Source organism: Dama dama, chromosome 12 (assembly GCF_033118175.1).
Source record: "Dama dama isolate Ldn47 chromosome 12, ASM3311817v1, whole genome shotgun sequence".
Taxonomy (NCBI): Eukaryota; Metazoa; Chordata; class Mammalia; order Artiodactyla; family Cervidae; genus Dama; species Dama dama.
In genome coordinates this window covers 44,277,359-44,298,157 of record NC_083692.1, presented here as the reverse complement: position 1 = coordinate 44,298,157, position 20,799 = coordinate 44,277,359, and the positions used below count along the sequence as shown (strand labels likewise).

At 41.6% G+C, this 20,799-nt stretch overlaps 1 protein-coding gene across 1 annotated transcript in view; it reads left to right on the top strand.

Annotated features, from left to right (window-relative positions):
- LEO1 (LEO1 homolog, Paf1/RNA polymerase II complex component) overlaps positions 1-17,685 on the top strand; it is a 34,260-nt gene extending 16,575 nt beyond the window's left edge. Inside the window, exons 7-12 of the mRNA XM_061157168.1 lie at positions 2,851-2,945; positions 3,717-3,851; positions 5,041-5,176; positions 6,375-6,561; positions 9,291-9,388; positions 17,447-17,685. Of these exons, the coding sequence (XP_061013151.1) occupies positions 2,851-2,945; positions 3,717-3,851; positions 5,041-5,176; positions 6,375-6,561; positions 9,291-9,388; positions 17,447-17,551 (756 nt within the window). The 3' untranslated portion in view covers positions 17,552-17,685. The remainder of the gene's footprint in view (positions 1-2,850; positions 2,946-3,716; positions 3,852-5,040; positions 5,177-6,374; positions 6,562-9,290; positions 9,389-17,446) is intronic.
- The last annotated feature ends 3,114 nt before the right edge of the window (positions 17,686-20,799 follow it).

The following is a 20,799-nucleotide window of genomic DNA, read 5'->3' as shown; positions in this document are numbered from 1 at the left end:
ACCTTGATATAAAATGGTTTCTCTAAAAGGCATGAGCTTCCAAAGCTTTTCAGTGAAATTTCATTATTCCTCCCACTTAATGGAAATGTAAATCAGATGAGAAAATGGAGATAAACAGGCACCATTAACTTGGTCAAGGTCACACCATTAATATATAGTACTTAGGCTTTTTTTTTTTTTTTGCTCTTTTTCTTACTTCCCCTCCTCTGTCTCCATGTTAGGTTCTCTCTTAATGTTTCCCTTGGAACATGTGTATATCTATTGTTTTAAGGTTAGCACTGTTAATTTTTCGTGACTGTTTTAGTACCTCTGTAGTTACTCTGTTGCTTTTATTTCTCATCATTTATATAAATTAATGTGATAGTTCCTTATTTACTTTTTACTGATTTTTACATTTTCCCCTTATGTTCTATCATGATACATTGACAAGTGTCAATGTATCTATGTTTTAAGGTCACATAATACCAGACTCTAGTATCAGCATTAATGTCTGAAAATAAATGTTTTACTCTGAAACCTTAATGTGTAGACTACAAAATGTCAGTGTATAGCAGACTATTGTTTTTTAAAACCTTGATGGGTGATGGAAAATAACCTTGGATCCTTGATTTTTGAATGATGCTTTTGAGACAAGGCCTATCATTCTTAAAGAGTCAGTTGGTGGTATGATTAATTCTTTAATGAACAAAGAACCAGGTACATTTTATGTACCTCTCTGAGGTTCTGTGTCTTTAGAAGTACTTTAGTGTGTCTTTCATCCCAATAGGGTAAGACCTAGCAGAGTATTCTATCACAGCATCATTATTATTTGAATCACCGTATACAGTAGGAAGTGTTTTTCAAAGTGGCTTCACAGTTAATAATGGCCCATGTGTTTTCATATTTCTATGTGGCTAACCTGTTTTATGCTTCCCTTGTGGCTCAGCTGGTAAAGAGCCTGCCTGCAATATGGGAGACCTCTGTTTGATCCCTAGGTTGGGAAGCTCCCCTGGAGAAGGGAATGGCTACCCACTCCAGTATTCTGGCCTGGAGAATTCCGTGGACTGTATAGTCCATGGGGTCGCAAAGAGTCAGACACGACTGAACCACTTTCACTCACTCACTCGACCTGTTTTATAGGGCTTCTCTGGTGGCTCAGTGGTAAAGAGTCTACCTGCTAGTGCAGGAGACATGGGTTCTATCCCTGGTTTGGGAAGATTCCCCTGGAGAAGGGCATGGCAACCCACTCCAGTATTCTTGCCTAGAGAACCCCATGAACAGAGGAGGCTGGTATGCTATAGTCCATGGGGTTGCAAAGAGTCAGATACAACTTAGCAACTGAACAACAGCAACAAACATATTCTATTTGAGAGGGAAGGCAGGGATAATGACAGATCATTTTGTTTAGCTTCTTTTATTAAGAAAAATTTCAAACATAAACAGAAATAGCAAGAACAGTGTAGTAAACTCTCACGTACCCATCATTCACTTCAGTGGTTGTCAGGTTGGACATCTTATTTCATCTGTATTCCTCACCCCATCTTACCCAGACTGTTTGGAAACAAATCTCAGATATGACATCATATTTAATATTGAAAGTGAAAGTCACTCAGTCATGTCCGACTCTTTGTGACCCCATGAACTATAGAGTCCAGGCCAGAATACTGGGGTTGGTAGCCTTCCCCTTCTCCAGGGGATCTTCCCAACCCAGGGATCGAACCCAGGTCTCTTGCACTGCAGGTGGATTCTTTACCAGCTGAGCCACAAGGGAAGCCCAAGAATACTGGAGTGGGTAGCCTATCTCTTCTCCAGTGGATCTTTCCAACCCAGGAATTGAACTGGGACTTCCTGCATTGCAGGCAGATTCTTTACCAACTGATCTATTGCATTCTTAATCAGCCAGCTTCATAGTTTGTTTATTTAGTGAGGAATAAAGAAGGATGGGGGAAACTGGAAAGAAGTCATTAGGACACAGTTGTAGAGGCAGTTAACAGAGGAGATCTGGAAAATCTAGCCGTGAGTGGGAGTGGCTGCGGTTAGGGCCGATGGTAGGGGCAGAGGCAGGGGGATGCTTGGGCTTCAGCCTGTCGGTTTTCAAAGTGCTGGCTTTTCTTTGGTGCCATCTTCGTTCACATTCTCTTTCTCCTTGTGAGTGTGACCTTTTTCAGTTCTTTGCTGTCATTTTAGTGCATTTCCAGGATGTGGCATGGATAAAGTATATGCATTTAGTGTGCTGTATTTTCCTGGAGGTCCCATTGAGTTTTTAATTTCAATAACAGTGGTTTTCATTTTAGGAAGCCTTTGAATTTTGCAAATCTGTCTGGTATTCCCCCTTCCCCATAAAGTTAAGATAAAGTTAGACTCTAAACCTGCTCAAACTTGGGGTTTTTATTTTCATAAGGTACTGTTTTTTCCTTACCTATATGTGGCGGTTTCCTTATCTTCCTAAGCCAGTAGGCAGAGTTTTTTAGTCCCACATTTATTGGGTTTTTAGTTCTATGAGAGAACCTGCTTTATATAGGAGTCTCAATCCTAAATTGCTATTTCATATGGCCTCAAACCTTATTTCTTGTCCTGCTAGCTTTTCCTGTGTCTTACAACTTCTGGAGGTTACTACAGATTTAGCACCTGCTCAGATGCCCTGGCACTGAGCTCTGTCTGTAGTTCCAGCACTGGGAGTAGAAATTCACTTAGGCATATTTTCTTTCCTGTTGTTATTTTATCTAAGGTCTCTAGGTGATTAAAACAAGAGGGTTTCAATGTTCTTTTTTCTGTCACTATCTGTCCATGCTTATTCTGTGATTATGTATCTCTTGAGGAGAGAAGACGCAAAAATGACAGTGTTCTAAGGCACTTGTATTTTTAAAACAGGTAGAAAATACCATAAGGTGGAGGATACGCCGGGATGAAGAAGGAAATGAAATTAAAGAAAGCAATGCTCGAATAGTCAAGTGGTCCGATGGGAGGTGAGCACAGATGCCTGAAGAGTGTGGAAACATACAGAATGTGGCTGGGAGGGATGATGTTTTGGAATAAGACCTTATTTGGGGTATACCTCTTATTAAAGGATTTCTGTTATTTAGTCTCTGGCATTGTATAGAAAACCTCAGAAATAAGTAAGCAGTTGAGGGTTGTACAGGCTGGTGGGAGACTTATTAAAAGTAGGCTGGACCCAGGTTGGATGCATGAGACAAGTGCTCGGGCCTGGTGCACTGGGAAGACTCAGAGGGATCGGGTAGAGAGGGAGGTGGGAGGGGGGATCGGGATGGGGAATACATGTAAATCCATGGCTGATTCATGTCAATGTATGACAAAAACCACTACAATATTGTAAAGTAATTAGCCTCCAACTAATAAAAATAAATGGAAAAAAAAAATAAAAGTAGGCTGGAAATATGATCGTCCTCTGGCTATAGCACCGTAGTCAGGAAAATTAGACCAGCTCCCCTGCCCATTGCGTACTCCTCCCTAGAAGTTGACACTTTAGTAAAACTGCCCTTCACTGGGAAGGTGGTAGGGGCTGAGTGAATGTCACAGCATGTTTTGCTTCCTAAACATAAACACACAGCATTCTTTACTTCTATGTAAGTCTTTTTTCACATCATGCCTTTTTATTCTTCCCTTGCTTCTGAATTCTGTGTTAGGAGAGAAAGCAGCCATTGATTCACATTCGAAGGGAAGTAAAAGGAGAGAGTGAGAGCTTTCTGACTAACATGTGAAGTGTTCCTTCTTTTCAGCATGTCCCTGCACTTAGGGAATGAGGTATTTGATGTTTACAAGGCTCCGCTGCAGGGCGATCACAACCACCTTTTTATAAGACAAGGTACCGGTCTACAGGGACAAGCCGTCTTTAAAACCAAACTCACATTCAGGTAATTACTCTTGTCAACGTACTATTTGTTAAACAGTAAAAGCAGTGAAATACAGGTGTTGTTCAAAATGCGTGACTCCTGATTGGCATAACCTCACAGTATAGTTCCCCAAAGACCAAGATCTGGTTCTCAGCTCTGAAGATTCAGAGGCTCTTTTGTCAAGTGCTCTGAAAGTTGCTGCTTCACAGGGAGCCAGGTCGTGCTAACCAGAGATCCAGGAGACTGGTATGTAAACCAGAACGTGTGTATTAATTCTAGTGATTACTATAACTGCCAGGAGGCCTAAGAGTACTAACTGGGCAGTGTGTCTTTCTTTCTAGTAAAATTTACCTGTGAGACTGATAGTTAGAGGTTCTTAGTGGGCATGCAGTCAGAGGAAGGGCAGTGAGTTGGTGGGTGTGAAGGCCAAGGTCATCTGTTCTTTAGGCCCCTGCATCCATCACCTCTTCAAGCAGTCCTGCACACTTGGGTCAGCTGGCAAGCGCATTCCCCTTGTCGAGACAGGACAGGCAGGCATGTTTTTCTTTCCTTGATTCTAAGCAGATCATCCTCCTTGGATAATGCTTACCTTTAGAGTTGGCACAGTATTCTTGGTTATGAATTACATTTTCAAAGTTGTAATGGTCAAGATTATAGGTTTTGGAATCAAATAGACCTGTATCTAAGTCTCACTTCCATATGCATGACCTTGTGCAACTTTTCTCAATTTTTCCTTGCCTCAGTTTCCTAGTATATAAAATGTAATAATTATCTCATAGAGGAGCTATGACAGTGAAGTCATGTAATATATAAAACACAAGAGTACAGTGCTTGGCACTCAGTTTTCAATGAATGCTTCTGGTTTTTGTTTGTTTTTTCTTTTTTTGTTTTCTTTCTTTCTCTTTTAATTTTTATTTTTTAATGAATGCCATGTGAGCCCATCAGTTTACTGCTTCTAGAGGGTGATCATGCTGTGCAAGCCTTTTTTACTCAACCTTTCCATTATTTTACTTCACTTGTGGAGGTTAGAATGGTTTAGTAAGCTGCAGAATGAAGAAAGGTTAGAATCCCCATCTAGTATGTTGTTTTGTGTCTCTGCCTATTTTTTTCTTGAGAATGGGAAATGCTCACTGGCCTCCTCTGATGTTGGTATGGCTGGCTCACAGATGTATTTGCTAAACAGTGAGGTATTTTTGTTTATTTCCTGCAGACCTCACTCTACAGACAGTGCCACACATAGAAAGATGACACTGTCACTTGCAGATAGATGTTCAAAGACACAGAAGATTAGAATCTTACCCATGGCTGGTCGTGATCCTGAGTGCCAGCGCACAGAGATGATCAAGGTATGTTGGCTGAGCTTTTTCCCAGAATTTTGATAAATTAAGAAAAGCATTTCCCAAAATGTTGTTCATCATCTCTTGTTGACCTACCCTTTCCTCCTTCCATCTGGCATGAACAGGGAGCTGGTTTCCATTTCCTAAACATTTGGCAAATAAGGGTGATGTGGTCAGGGTCCTAAAACAGACCCTGGCTTGGTTTCTCTCCCACCAAGTCCTGAGAGCAACCTGTTGACTAAAAGAATCTGAACCTTCATAGATAATTTCAAGGATGATTAAATAAGTCATCCATGGCTGATTTGGTGCCCATGTCAAAAATAAGTGGAAATGGTCGAGAATTAGTCTAGATAGAATATAAGAAGGCCAGAAGTTTCCTCCCTTTTCCACTGAAGATAGGGGGGCTGAAGGACCTGCAGGCTCCAGGACCACGTTGAGAGATGCCCAAGCCCTCCTTCACTTCCCCAACTTCTGTGGAAATGCACAAGGAATCCGCTAGATTGGTTTTAATCCCTGTTCTGTTGACAGTGATTTTTACAGAATTAGAGTTGTATGCAGTAATAAAGCAATTAAACAAGAAATCAAGGGAATGCCAGAACATCCCTGACCTCTCATAGCCAGGCCTGCCTGGTGAACCTCAGGGTGTGGAAGCCAGGCAGATAGAAGTAGAATGAAGGGTCTATTTTGGGGCTCAGGGCCCCTCTCCACCAGCACCCCCTCATTCTGCTGTTAGCTTTCAGGAGTGTCCTGAGTTGAGGGCCCCAAGCAGGAATATCTGGGTGCCATGGTAGTTTGGTGGAGCCTGACAACTCAGGTGTGTGTCTCAGGGTGAAGAGAACCTGCCTCCCTCAGGCATCCACTGGGCATGGATGAGGTTCCTCAGGCTGGTCGTGCCCTCTGGACTATTCCTGGCAGCAGAGGGGATGCTGTAGCTCCCAAGGCCGTGTCCATGCCGGCTGTGGTGGGGCAGTTGGTGTGAGGGAGCCTCCTGCCTCTTCACCCCATGTTGTCTTCACACCTTAGAATTGAACAGGACAATGACTGTGTGTGGTAACAGAGATGTGAAATGGAGAGAACTCACTGTGAGGACATAGGAACTGGTATTATCCTGGGCAAGGCATTTACATGTTCTTTAGAGTAAAGAAGTTTCAAGTGGGCATTAAGTGAGTTCATCTTTTTTAAAGTTCACTAATTTGCTTCTTTATAGAAAGAAGAAGAACGTTTGAGGGCTTCTATTCGTAGGGAGTCTCAGCAGCGCCGCATGAGAGAGAAACAGCACCAGCGGGGACTGAGTGCTAGTTATCTAGAACCTGATCGATACGATGAGGAGGAGGAAGGCGAGGAGTCCATCAGCTTGGCTGCCATTAAGAACCGATACAAAGGGGGCATTCGAGGTGAGTGAGCAGAAATGAAATTTTGTCATTTCAGGGTCCTGGAATTCATCTTTGCGTTCAGTATACTGTGAATGCCGAGTCATTGGGCATTTTATTTTTTAGGAATTGGTGTTAATGAGTGAGACGTTTCAAGGTCTCAAGAGGTAGTCATTGTGAAATTCTTTTGGGTCAGCCTAGAAGAGTAAAAGCTGTGTGTACTGTCACTTCTAGACGCATCTCTTGAGCTTCTGCTCTCTGGTTTGAAAGTCTGCCAACTGTGTATCTTGGAACTTTTCTCAACTTTTAAAATTACTAATTAGGAATCAGGAAGCTCAGTTTTTCAGAGAAAACATGTGTTTTCTTTCAAACTTCTCCATTGTATATTCTTTTCTTTCATAAGTACCAGTAATTTATAATGGTCATTCAGCACCTACTGAGTTCCAGGCAGACACTCAAACATGGATCCTGTTTGGTCCTCATAACAATGTTATGACCCAGTTACTATTATTGTCTTGTTCTTTTTTTTTTAAATTGTATTAATTGAATACTGAACTAATTGCATTAGTTTCCGGGTTACAGTCTAACAATTCGATATTTGTATGTATTGTGAAATGATCGCTATAATAAGTCTAGTTAGTTAATAACTTCTGCCACCAAAGACAGTTGTAGAATTCTTTTTCTTGTAATGGGAACTTTTAATATCTGCTCTCAGCAACTTTAAAATATGCAGTGCAGTATTATTAACTTTAATCACCGTGCTGTACACTATATCGTCAGGATTTATTTATCTTATAACTGGAATTTTGTACCTTTTGACTGCCTTCGCCCCCACCCTCCACACCACACCTCAGGCAGCCACTAATCTGGCTTCTGTATCTATGAGCGTGGTTCTTTGTTTTCCGTTTTTTTCACATCCCACATAAAGTGAGATCATACGGTAGTTGTCTTTCCTTGTGTGACTTATTTCACTTAGTATAATGCCTCAGGATCCATTTTTGTCTCACCCTTATTGAGGAAACTGAGACTTTGAGAGGCTGAGTGGCTTGCGCAAAGACGCAGCTGGTACACGCAGAGTTCGAGACTCAGGCGGCCTGACTTCTGAGGCATCTGTCTCAGCCACAGTACTGCCTCCAGAAGTTTCCCCGCAGCCAGCAAGTGAGATGTCGTGCTGAAAAGTAAACTGAACCCGAGGTGGAAGACCAGGCTGGACACCCTGATCCTGCCTGCTCTGATCTTAGCCCTGCTACTTTCTAGTTGGATGACTTTTGGAAAGTTATAGTACCTCTTTTCTGTTACCTTATCAACGAAAAAGCTGCTTATTAGTAAGTGTTTACACCATGAGGTTGTTTTGAAAATTGATTGACATACTGCATATTAAATACTGTATCCAGTGCCCAGCATATAACAAGTACTAAATAAATATCACACAATACTATCATCATTGTACTTGCCACTCATCAACTTCAGGAGTGACTTCACATCTCTGAATATACCACATTCCCCATCGGTAAAATGAGGACCTAGTCTTCTCCAGATGAGCTTTAATAGAGCTTGGGGAATCACTGTACAAAACCTTGGGTCACCATGTTAATGGTTTTGCTCTGTTAGAATGATAAATTTTAAGAACACCCAAATTTCCCTTTCTCTGACCATCCCATGAGATGCCTTTCTCCTTTTTTTTTTAACAGCAACTGCATTTGTTTTGGTGGACTTTTTACACCCTTCATACCTGCCTATTATTTATTTTGGGACTACAGTATAAAGACCTTTTATTTTTTTGTTAGTGCTAATTTCCCACAGGAAAGATTAATTGCAGAAATACATGCCATATAAACTAAATAAAAACACAAAAAAATCGAGGATGTCTTTAGGAGAGAGTTATATAATATTCAGTTACCCAGTGATTAGTCCTAACAGGCAAGTTTATTAACGATCAGTTTTGTCCGGTAGTCAGGTAGGCAGGGAGTAGGGAGAAGGGGAGGGCTTCGGGCTATTAAGTGAGGAAGTTGGTCTAATATCAACTGTTCTTATCTCACCCATGTTTCTCCTGAGCTGGGGCATCAGCACAGACTTATTCGTCTCCATCTCTCTTGAAATGTCTACCTGGTAATAGGTGGTCTTTATAGGCCCTGGAAACCACCTCCTGTTTTATCTCCAAAGCTTGAGTTAACTGTTACTTCTATGAAAGAATGACTCAGGCTATTTTGGAAGAATAGCAATGTCTGTCTCTTTAATCATCTTGCACACAAACCTTAGAAAATTTTTTTTTAAATCAGTCTCGTATTTGAGAGGACAAGTACTTCGTTTCAACAGGTCTCAATTTACATTTATCTTTAAAGTTTAAAAGTTTTTATTTTTGGCTGCGCTGGATCTTCATTATTGCTTGCAGGCTTTCTGTAGTTGCAGCAAGCAGGGGCTAGTCTGTATTGTGGTGCACAGATGTCATTGTGGTGGCTTCTCTTGTTGTGGAGCATGGGCTCTAGAAGTGCAGGCTTCAGTACTTGTGGCACATGGGCTTAGTTGTGGCATGTGGAATTTCTCCTGGACCCGGGATTGGATCTGTATCCCCTACATTGGCAGGTGGATTCTTATCCACTGTACCACCAGGGAAATCTGAAATTTTAAAAGTTTTTAACTATTTGCTTCTCTGTAAACAATATATAGAAGGAACTGAAGATATACATCAGAAGAAAGATCCAGGAATGGATTATCTTTGAAAGTCACTCACAAATCTTACTCTTTGCTTTCAGAGGAACGAGCTAGAATCTATTCATCAGACAGTGATGAGGGATCAGAAGAAGATAAGGCTCAAAGGTTACTCAAAGCGAAGAAACTCACCAGTGATGAGGTAAAACCAAATTTATTCATTTCTAGAGGTTTACCCTGTACCCACAGGTTAATGCCTGGAATGAGGAGGAGCTCACAGCCTAGGAACACAGACATATGTCTACACACTCCACTGAAGCTCAGTGAGATAAATCCAGAAGCAGGCTGGGAGTGGCCCAGATGAGCGTCTGATACCTCTGCTTAGAGAAGGAGACCCCTTCTTGGTGTGTTGAAGGAAGAATGCTAGCACAGGGCACACCAGCCAGGATGGGCATGCCAGGTAGATGCAGAGGCCTGGGAGAAGACATGCCCTGAGATAGCCAGGCTTTACTGGAGGACTGTTATAGAAGTCATTTAGTGTGGGTAGACAGTGTGTGTATCTCTTCTTTCTTTTGCTCTTTTTTTAAAATTTTCGGTATGTTTTTAAAATTACAGAAATAATTCTTATGGTAGAAAAATCTGTTTTCTTTTTATGTAGATGAACTAGTATTTGAAATAGTATTGAGTAATTCAATAAAATAAATTTCCATGTGTTACTGAAATAATAAAGTTTCTTTTTAAGTTATATTTTTAACAGTATCCTTTTCAAATTATGAGAGTTCAGGTACTGAGAAATTTTAAGTCTTTTTTTCAAGATATATGTAACTTGATACATGATATATGACATGTAACTTTATATAACTATATTATTTCAGGTGTACAACATATTGATTTGATTGATGTATGTATATATTGCAAAGTGATTACCACAGTAAGTCTAGTTAACATCCATCACCACAATAGTTATGTATATTTTTTTCTTGTGATGAGAACTTTTACAATCCATGTTCTTAGCAACTTTAAGTTGTACAATAGAGTACTGTTAACTATAGTCACTGTGCTGTGCATTACATACCCAGGACTTACTTATTTTATTTAAGTCTTTATAGATTATTGTTATTTTTGGTGTTCTTGAACTGTTCTGTGGTATCCTACTTTGAATTTCTTTTAATTTCTCTGATTGGGATCTGTTAGACTTTCTGAATTTATAGATTGATATCTTTCATTGGTTCTGAAAATTTCTCAGCCATTAATTCTTCAGATATTACTTCGTACCATTCTTTTTCCTTTCTTCATGAAACTCTGATTAGATACATGTTATTCCTTCTCACTCTATCCTCCATGACTCTCAAGCTGTCCTTCATATTTTCCATGTCTTTTTCTCTTTGCATTCTTGGATAGCTTCTTCTAGTTCACTGCTTCTTTCCTTAGCTGTCTAATACATTATTGATCTCTTTTACTCAATTTTTAACTGTTCCAGTTTTTCAATCTCTAAAGGTTTAGTTTTTCAAATTGGTCATTAAAAAAAACCCTGCTCCTAATTCGTATTTTTCACTTTCTCCTTTATGTCTTTAAGTATTTTAAACCTACTAGTATGGTCTTTTATATCTGATAATTCTGAAGTCTTTACATATGTGGTTTTACTTCTTATTATTTCTGGGTTAATGGCTAAATGATTCTCCCCCGTTAGGGACACCCAGAGAGGTTCACAGAGTTACATGAAGAAGAGGAGAGGGAGGAGGGAGATAGAGATGAGCAGGAGGAGAAAAAGGGGGACTCAAGAGGAGAGAGACAGATCTACGCAGCTGTCTGTTCCCAGAGTGTTCTCCATAGCCCAGTCACCTACAAAGATTCACAGAATTGGATTGGGAAGAGAAGGGGAAAGGAGGAAATAGAGGTGTTCTGAGGTAGAAAACAGAGAGTCAAGATTGGGAGAGAATAATCTTCGGTTTAAAAATAGGGCTTCTCTTCTTTTTTTTTTTTTTTGTAAGGTTATAGTGTATTGAAAATGAAAATTAAGGAGTAGTAGAGGAGTACTAGAGGACTTTAAAAGAAATAAGAGAAAAAGAAAAATAGAAGAGAAAAAGGAAAGAAAAAAAAGAAAAAGAAAAAAAAAAAGAAAAAAAATTTTTCCCCTAATTAAAAAAATCATAAAAATCTATGGAAATGAAAGTTAAGGAGTAATGGGGGAGTAGTAGGGGATTTTAAAGGAAAATAAAAGAGAAAAAATAAAAAAAAAAAAAAAAGAAGAAAAAAAAAAGAGAGAGAAAAAAGTAAAATTATATCTAGGAGTTTCTCTGGAGCTGTTGCGGTCAGTGTGGGTTCGGCTCAGTTTCAGATAGCTCCTCGTTCCAGCTTACACTTCTTGATATCTACAGGCTCCTCCGGTGTAGTCCGTGTTTTCTACGGGGATTTTAATCTGTTGCACCAGTCCCTTCTGAAGCGGTTCCCTTTGTTTATTTGGCTTCTGTTTGCCGGTCTCTTCAGAGCCTCATTTCCGCCCTGACACAGGCGGGCGGAGGTGGACTCTTATTCAGGTAGCTAGTTCCGTCGCTCCGCGGGGAGGGGCTTGCGCTGCCGGGAGGGGCTGGCGCTGCGGGGAGGGGCTGACGCTGTGGTGACGGGCTTGCGCCGCAGGGACGGGCTGGCGCTGCCGGGAGGGGCCGACGCTGCCCTCTCCGTCTGCGCCGCTCAGGCTCCCGGCTGTTCTATATGGAGCGCGCCCCGCGCTGCGCGAGGTTCCAGCCCTCGGGTGTTCCACAAAAGCGCGGAACGAAAAGCTGCGCCTGCTCTCTGTGCCTTCCCCGTCAGAGCGGTCCAGGCAGCCAGGGGCTTGGTGGGCGCACTCTCCCCAGGTGTGGCGCGCCCCCTCCCTTCCGCGGACCCAGTCTCAGTTTCCGCTGGCGCCAGTCGGGTGCGCGCGCCTTCTGCCCTCCGCGTCCCCAGCCCCAGTCCCCGCCCGCGCCGGTCGGGTGCCTGCGCCCTGTGTCTCGCCGCGACCTTCCCCTCCCCCCTGCCTCCTGCCTCCGGCGGAGCTGGGCCGGTCCGCAGCCTGCGAGCTCCTCTCTGGACCCTCTCGGTCTCTTTGCTCTGCAAACGGCCGGCAGTGTGTTCAGGCCGGTTAATTTACTCTCTTTTGGTCTCCCACAGTTCATGTTGGCAACTCACAGAAGCTCCCTCCGATTGTCCTCAGGGCACTCAGGCCCGGACCCTACCCCAAGCAATGCCGCCTAAGAGCTCCCGGGACGGATCTCCGTCCTTAGCTCTTTTGTCTCACTTTTTATCTTTTATATTTTGTCCTACCTCCTTTCGAAGACAATGGGCTGCTTTTCTGGGCGCCTGATGACCTCAGCTAGCGATCAGAAGTTGTTTTGCGAAGTTTGCTCTGCGTTCAGTTATTCTTTTGATGAATTTGTAGGAGAGAAAGTGGTCTCCCCGTCCTACTCCTCCGCCATCTTTGTCTCTGCTTTCTTCTTATTATTTCTGATAGCGGTTTCATGATGACTTATTTCTCCATGTATTCTGTAATTAAATGATTGATTTACTCAGATCAGTGGACATTTTTATAGCCTAGATTGATGGATTCCTCTGAAGATGATATATATTTGCTTCTGTCGGGTACCTTGGGACTACTTTAAATTATATTCTTGGAACAGGTCGTTTTAGTTTTACTGGAAGTATGGGTTCTGACTTGTTGTTACGAATTTTCCTAGAAATGTTTAAATTTTTTCTTAATCCCCTCTTAATTAGTTCAAATGTTAGAGACTGGAAATTATGCTTGCAGGCATTTGAAACAGGGGTTGGCAAACTACATCCCGCAGACTAATCTAGCTTGCCACCTGTTTTTTTTTCAAATAAACTTTTTTCAGAATCTACCCATAGTTATTCATTTGTGTATTGTCTCTGGATGTTTTCCTTCTGTGGTGACAAGAGTTGCTTAGTTGCAGTAGAAACCATATGCCTTGTAAAGCCCGAGACATTTAGCCTCAGGCCCTTTACCAGGATGATTTGCTGACCCCTGCCTCAGAGAAAGGGGCCTGGGCTTATCTCTAGTTCACCTGAACAGTAAAGATACAGTCCTTTGGGGTCTGTTGTTAATCTGCTGCACTTGGCCTTAGTGTCCTGTTCTCAGCACCCTGCAAGGCATAAAAGCAAAGTTTGTGTTCATACAGTTTGGTAACTGTCATCAAGGAGAAAGCCTGATTAGTGCTCTGCTCGTCTCTGTGGGTTCTTGGTTTTGCTTAATTTTTGGCTTGTGATTATACCTTATTTTCTTGCCATCACTTGGGTTTGTTTATAGTTTTTCATCATTGTTATTTTCAGTGAGAGGGTTATTCAGAGGACTGTTCTGCCATATTGTGGAAACATTGTTGTGTTCCTGTTAATCATGATTTTAATGTACTTTGATCATTTTGGCCTTCTATGAACTGTGAACTTGCATGAGCTCTTTTCTCACGTGAAACAGAATTTTGTGCTTGTGTTACTGTTTGTTAATCACAACATTTAGTATTTCCCAGTCTTCCTTGGAAGTGGTATGCTATGGAAGATAAATAGACAAAATTGTTAAATTATTCTGCAACATATTTGTTTTAAATTAGATAGGAGATGTCTTAATGATGCATTTACAGTGTGTTGAACTGTTGGCAAACAGCAACTGTCATCTAAGCAGATGTCGTTTTATTTATTGGCAAGCAGAAACTGAATGAAAATTGAAAAGTGCCATGGGACTTCTGTTTATTCCTAGAATTCTCAGAAATGAGATTTCTACGTGTGATCCATCAGATAGCCTTCTTTGAGGCCGGGCAATTACAAACCTGTAACTGCATGACTTAAAAATATCTCTTGTGAATGCCTCCTAGCTATCTGTTATAGGAGCTGCCCTCTACCTCCCTCACCCAAATACTCGTTGTGAAGTCTTCCTGTCCCCCTCATTTCTCCGTTCCTGTCAACAGAGACTTCACTTCTGCCTGGACCTCCCAACCTCCTCACTACCCAGTTTAAGTCCTGGAGTGGGTTACAGTGGGTGGGGGGGCGGGGGAGTGGAGGGGAACGTGCTCTAGGCCTCTCTCCTTACTTGCACACTAAACCCCACCCACACGCCTTGAATCTAGGTATTCCTCTGAGATAAAGCCAGTTTTCAAACCTTAAGTCCCCGCACCAGAGAATGACCATTGTCACGGGAGCATTCCTTGATATGGGGGAAAGGACAGGGCTCTGGATTGCTGAATCTTGGGGCTACCCTCTACCTCTTATATTGGCTTCAGCAAGTCATCTCACATTTCTAAGTCTGTTTCCTCACCTGTTCTATGGGATTTATGCTTTCTGCCTTATAAAGTTGTATTCTAGTTAATAACAGCTATGAAAGTAGGTGTCACAGGTCATTTCCCTTCCCCAATAGGGTCTAAGTTACAAAAAAGAAAAACGGAGCTTTTCATCCTTCCTGATTTTTGTAAGCAGAGACAACTTTAGAAAACCTAAATTACTCCCAAAGTGAAAGGTTTGTAGTAGTAGAAGAAACTGTGGAAAAGGGAAAGCTCCCCATGGAAAGGAACATGCAGACAATGAGAAGAAAGGGTGGCATGTCCAGGCCTCCGCTTTCTTTAGTAAAAGAGGCGACCTGCTGGGGACTGCCTAGAATGTGACGCTGGCGGTCTGCTTCCTCTCTGTGTCTCCGTCCTCCCCCAGCTCTGCCTCGAGGAACCTCCATTCCCCCTTGGCAGCTTCGCCTTTCCTGTGAGAGGCCCCTGTTTTTACGGCGCCATCAGCAACTTGGAACAACTGCAGCCCCCGCTCCCCTCCAGTGTGAGGCTTTCCTGGGGCCAAGGTTCAGATTGTTTCCCTGGAAGGCTTGGCTCTCTGGGTGTTGGTTTCTTGTACTTTAAGATACCTTAATTGCTCTATATTCTGAGGTATATTTTGGGTTAAGTAAACTCTCAGAGCTGTTTATAATGCGAGTTTTACAATCAGCCTAAAAGATAAATTGTTAGAAGACAGTTCCTGTATAATTGTGGGTTGCCTGTTCCTTTGTCTTTAGGGACCCGCATTCATGACTGTGAGGCTTCCCAGGTGGTGCTAGTGCTAAAGAACCCACCTGCCAATTCAGGAGACGTAAGAGGCTTGGGTTCGATCCTTGGGTCGGGAAGATCCCCTGGAGGAGGGCATGGCAACCTACTCTGGTATTCTTGCCAGGAGAATCCCATGGACAGAGGAGCCTGGCAGGCTACAGTCCATAGGGTTGCAGAAAGCCGGACACGACTGAGGCGACTTAGCATGCAGGAACTCATTCATGACTATATTAGGAAGCTTTGTGTTGATCCAATATATTTTTGTCATGTGTTCTATTTACATGGCACAGCGATTTATCCCAGCTAAGTTTGAGACAGAATCCCACACTCCTAATTTCTCAAAATGAGATCTCCTGAAGGCTGCCACTAACTTTCTAAATCCTGAGAGTAGTAGGTCTGCATGCCTTTTCTGGACTTCACTGTGCTTGTCTGTAGCTGCCAGGGCAGTCAGTCCTGGAAGGGTTTTCAGAGTTGAATTCCAGAGCGTCTTACCCCAGACCGAGGATTAGAACTGGTGCTGGTTAGGCCCCTTTGGGAGAGCTTTGACCTGGCTCCTTCCCTCCCAGCTGCTGGGCGTTGTCTATGACCCTTCAGGACAGGTGCTCCCACCTTTTAGAAATAGTGTGCCAGCTGTTCTTTTATTCACCCAAACCCATTAAAAATTTTTAGAGCTGAAGCGACCATACACACTGAAATTTACTTGGGCAAGGTTGCCACAAACAGGCTTGTGTGTAAAGTGTTTAAGATAAGATTCATCAGCTGAAAATAAATGAAAAATAGTGGTGGTAGTCAGTGTCCTCCTTCTTTTGCCTGTGTGGGGTTAGGAGAGAAGTATCTGGGTTTGCCCAAGGCTGGGAAGTAGATAGGCTAGTAGAGCCTGGGGCAGGATCCATCTTCCAGGCTTTCTGTTAGGGTAACTTTACTGCCACCTGCTGGGAGGTAAGTGCAGTGGGACTTCTGGATCTCTTCCTGTGGATTATAACTGTCCTGTTTGAATTCTCCTATGACTTCGGATCTGTGGGGATGCATTTGGGATAATAAGGCAGAAAACAAGTGTGGGGTACGATCTTGCTCCTCAGAGGCCAGGCATAGGGACCATCAGAAGAAGTGGCCATGCCTGCTTGGATGCTATGTCCAGAAGCAGTCCTTTGGACAGGGTAGTAAGAGGCCTGGCCTTCCCCGGCTTCAGCCTTAAACTGTTCACCCTGTCATATTTTTGGTGAAGAATCTCATTAAGGTAATTCTGGAGTGTCATATTTAATATCATTTCATTTTCATCAGCATTTGATATTCAGTGTTGATCTATTTGAATTCTATCTGTAACAATTGTTTTAACTTCCTGAGTTTTTTGTTTCTGTTAGAACACTGTGCAGCATTATTTTAAGCTTTGGAAGCTTGTGTATGAAGCCCTTTAATTTCTTCAAAAATTGTTTAAAAATTAAAAAAAATACATACTTGGCTGCATCAGCTTTTTGTTGCATCATGTGGGATCTTTCATTGCGGCACACAGGCTCACTAGTTGTGGCAAGCCGGTTTAGTTGCTCTGCAGTATGTGGGATCTGAATTCCCAGACCAGGGACCGAACCCACGTTCCCTGCATTGCCAGGCGGACTCCTAAACAGGACCACCAAGAAACTCCCTCAAATATTTTTTTAAAAAATCTTTATGAGTTTTTAGTACATCCAAAACAAGAAATTATTTTTTTAAATTGACAGTCTTTAAAAATTTTTTTACATAATGAAGAAGTGAAGTCTGAGGAAGTGGAGAAAAAGAGTTTAAATAAAATATTCAGCAGGACAAGTGATTCATAGGCTAACCTCTTTGGGAGAGCGCTAAGCCTTCCCAGGGCAAAGCCCATTTCCACTTTCCTGCAGCCCTTCTCCATGTAGAACAGCTTCTTCCCTCTGTGAGACTGGGTCACAACTGCTTATCCGCTCACCCTTGTGGTCCTGAAGTTGGGTTTTAGGATTAGTTTTGTAAGCACTCGGGAGTCATTTTGAACACCTCTAGTACTTGTAGATTTGGAAACTGCCATGACCTAAACCACTAGTTTTATAGCTGGTAAACATTCTTATTACAACAGTTATGTTATTTTGGGTTTTCCGAGGGTTATTCAGTTCAGAGCTACTTTTGATAAATCTTTCTAGAAATATTCTCTATGAACATTTAGACTTTAAAGATTTTTATCTGTTTAGGAGGGTGAGCCTTCTGGAAAAAGAAAAGCAGAAGATGACGATAAAGCGAATAAAAAGCACAAGAAGTACGTGATCAGTGATGAAGAGGAAGAAGATGATGATTGAAGTACAAAATGTGAAAACTTTATATATTTTACTGTACAGTTCGTTTTATAAATATGTAAACATGAGTTATTTTGATCGAAAGAAATTGATTTGCTTTTGAGTAATTTTAATTGTAATAAAAAATTTTAAAAAGCAAGTCTCTGTTCAAGAAATGGACTTCTTCCGAAGCAGGTTGATTTTGTTCGTGCTTTACACTAAATCTTAGGTTTTAGTGTATTCCTCCCAGGCCCTACAAAGAAGCCTGGCCAAGGCCCAGTGAAGCAAGTGAGGCATTCTTCTGGGGTGCAGAGTTTTTAAAAATTGGCACAAAAAGCTTCCATAATTGTATTTGTTTGCTAGGGCTGCTATAACAAAGTACCACAAACTGGGAGACTTCAAACCATAGAAACGTATCCTGTCATAGTTCTGAAGCCTAAAGTCCTAAATCAAGGTGTCAGCAGAGCCATGCTTCCTCTTGAAGGCTCTAGGGAAGGCTCCTCCCCTGCATTGTCTTAGCTTCTGAAGGCTTCCAGTGTCCTTGGCTTGTAGCAGCGTCATTCTAATTTCACCTCTATCTTCACATGGGTTGTTTCGCTGTGTGTCTGCTCTGTGTCACCAGATCCCACTCTCCTTTAAGGACACGCATTGGTGGTTTAGGGTCACCCCTAGTCCTGTGTCCACTCATCTTAATAATTACATCAGCAAAGATCCTATTGCTAAATAAAATTACATTCTGAGGTTCTGGTTGGATATGAATTTGGAAGGGTCCCTATTCAGCCCACTATAGTAATCAAGTTAAATAACATTGTGATACAGCATTTTAGAAAATTAAAATTAATGCAAAAATATGATGGACAAAATGTCAAAAATTCACATAAAGATGATCTAGCAGGTCTGGGATTAGGGTAAGGCAAGTGACAGGAGTTATACAAGTACAGAGCTCCATGGATCATCTCTATTTAAAATTTTGATGTTTTGTTCAGTGGGGTTTTTTGTGGTTTAAAATGTATTGCAATATTATTTATCTTGATCACTGAGATTTTGGCATCCCTTATAGTGAGTGTCTCATTTGTTGTATCCTAGGCATGGCCCTGCTTTCTCACAGATGGTGACAGGCTTCAACAGTGAGCACCCCAAGAGAGCTGTTTTACCTTTTCTTGAGAGTACCTTTTATGGCTAGCACCGAAAGTCACATCAGAATCCACCACATTCTGTTCATTGGAAGTGAACACTAATGTGAGCCCATATTCAGAGGGAGGGAAATTTGACTCCCTTTGATAGTAGAAATGGCTGAGTTAGCAGATATATTTTAAATCTATTAGACACATATTTGTATTTTCTCCAGTGCTCTTGTACACAGACTAATCTTTCCATTATGTACTAGGGCTGTTAATACAATCCAGGAATGGTGGCTGTCTATGGGGGGCTCTCCCTGAAGCCTGGCTATAGAGAAGTGATGCTGAAAGAGAAGAAGGTCCGAACCCACCTTGGTGTCACTTTCCTAACTCACAAACCTGTAGCCCCTTTGCTGTTGGCTTATCAAGTTGAAACTGATGTCTGGCCCTTGGGAGCCTTCATTTTTGACTCTGTCCTTTCTAGGACAACATAGTTTCTGTTTTTTTTACTAGTAGACACTTATGTGACAATGACTAAGCTCTTGGAGTCTCTGATCTCCAAACCTGCTCCTTCTATGCAGAGCTTGGCGGTGAAGGGTCAAGCCTCTGCAAGCACATTTCGGCTTTGCCAGCTGCCCCCTGTTAGGGGGCGCTGGAGAAAACTGGGAGCCTGGATAACAAACAGAAGATTGCTCCTTCCTGTTTGCTTACGGAACTTTGTGGGGGCTTCCTGTTGAAGGGAGCCAACCAGGACTTGTTCACCTCAGCTGAGGCAGTTTATTTCCACAGCTGCTCAGTCCAGTTTGCAGTCTTACGGAGACTTGAAGAGCCAGCTTCATTGTACTCCTGAGAGACATCAGTACCAGTTGGACGCTTCTCTTCCTCAGGTATGAGTTTCAGCTCCAAGGGTCTCTGTTATAAGTTTTTTTTTTTTTAATAAGTTTTTAAGTTTAGGAATAATTCTACATTTTCCCTTTTGTTCCCTTATCTCTAGGGGTGGAAGTGGCTCTCTGAATTTGCTACTTTTGTCATCCCTGAGGAGTTCTCTTTGTATTTCTTGTAACCAAAATCAACAGCTTTAAACCTAATTGCGATTTTTAAAAAATACTAAAATGTATCTGTATAAGCAACCGGTATGTTTTCTGTGGCCCAATTTGGACCTGAGTGGTAGTCCAGGAAGCAAATCCTTGAAGATGAGGTGCATAGGTTGGTTTCAGTTTGAATGCAGGTCTGAGTTCCTCACCAAAGGGAAATGGTGAAGCCTTGGCATCATGATGAGTCAGATTATCCCCTGTGGTTGAGGGCTCAAGTGGCTGCTACACTTGTTAGGCAGTCCTGATGACTAAGGACTGGTATGGGGTGCATACTTCTGAGTGCCCTGGAGCACTTACAGAAAGTTTACAAGCTTAGGTTGGGCTTTTTTTTCCAATTGAAGAGTTGATTTACAATGTTAATTTCTGCTGTATAGCAAAGTATTTCGGTTACATGTATATGTTCTTTTTTATATTCTTTTTTTTCTTCTTTTTTATATTCTTATTCATTATGATTTGTCACAGGATGGGAATATCTGTTTGGATTCAGACGAAGGTGAAAAACAAAGTTTGTAGTCTCTCTGATCCTCCCTTGCCTGTGAGAAGCAGTTTGCCTCCCTATGTCCGAGGAAAACTATTAATAGTTTTTTTTTTTTTAATATATAGTTGATTTATTAGTTTCAGGTGTACAAAAATAGTTATTAAAATATTTTTATAGATTATACTCCATTTAAAGTTATAAAATATTAGCTATGTTTCATGTGCTGTACACTATATCCTTGTAATCTATTATTTTATGTATAGTAGTTTGTGCCTCTTAATTCCCTACCCCTATTATGTCCCTCCCCACTTCCTTCTCCCTACTGGTAACCACTAGTTTGTTTTCTATATCTGTGAGTCTGTTTTGTTATATTCACTGATTTATTTTTCAGGTTCCACATATAAGTGATAACATACTGTATCTGTCATTGTCTGACTTATTTTACTAATAAGCATAATACCCTCTAGGTCCATCTATGTTGTTGCAAGTGACAGAATTTCATTCCTTTTTTATGGCTGAGTAATATTTCATTATATATATATATTCACACCATATCTTTTTTAAAATCCATTTATCTGTTGG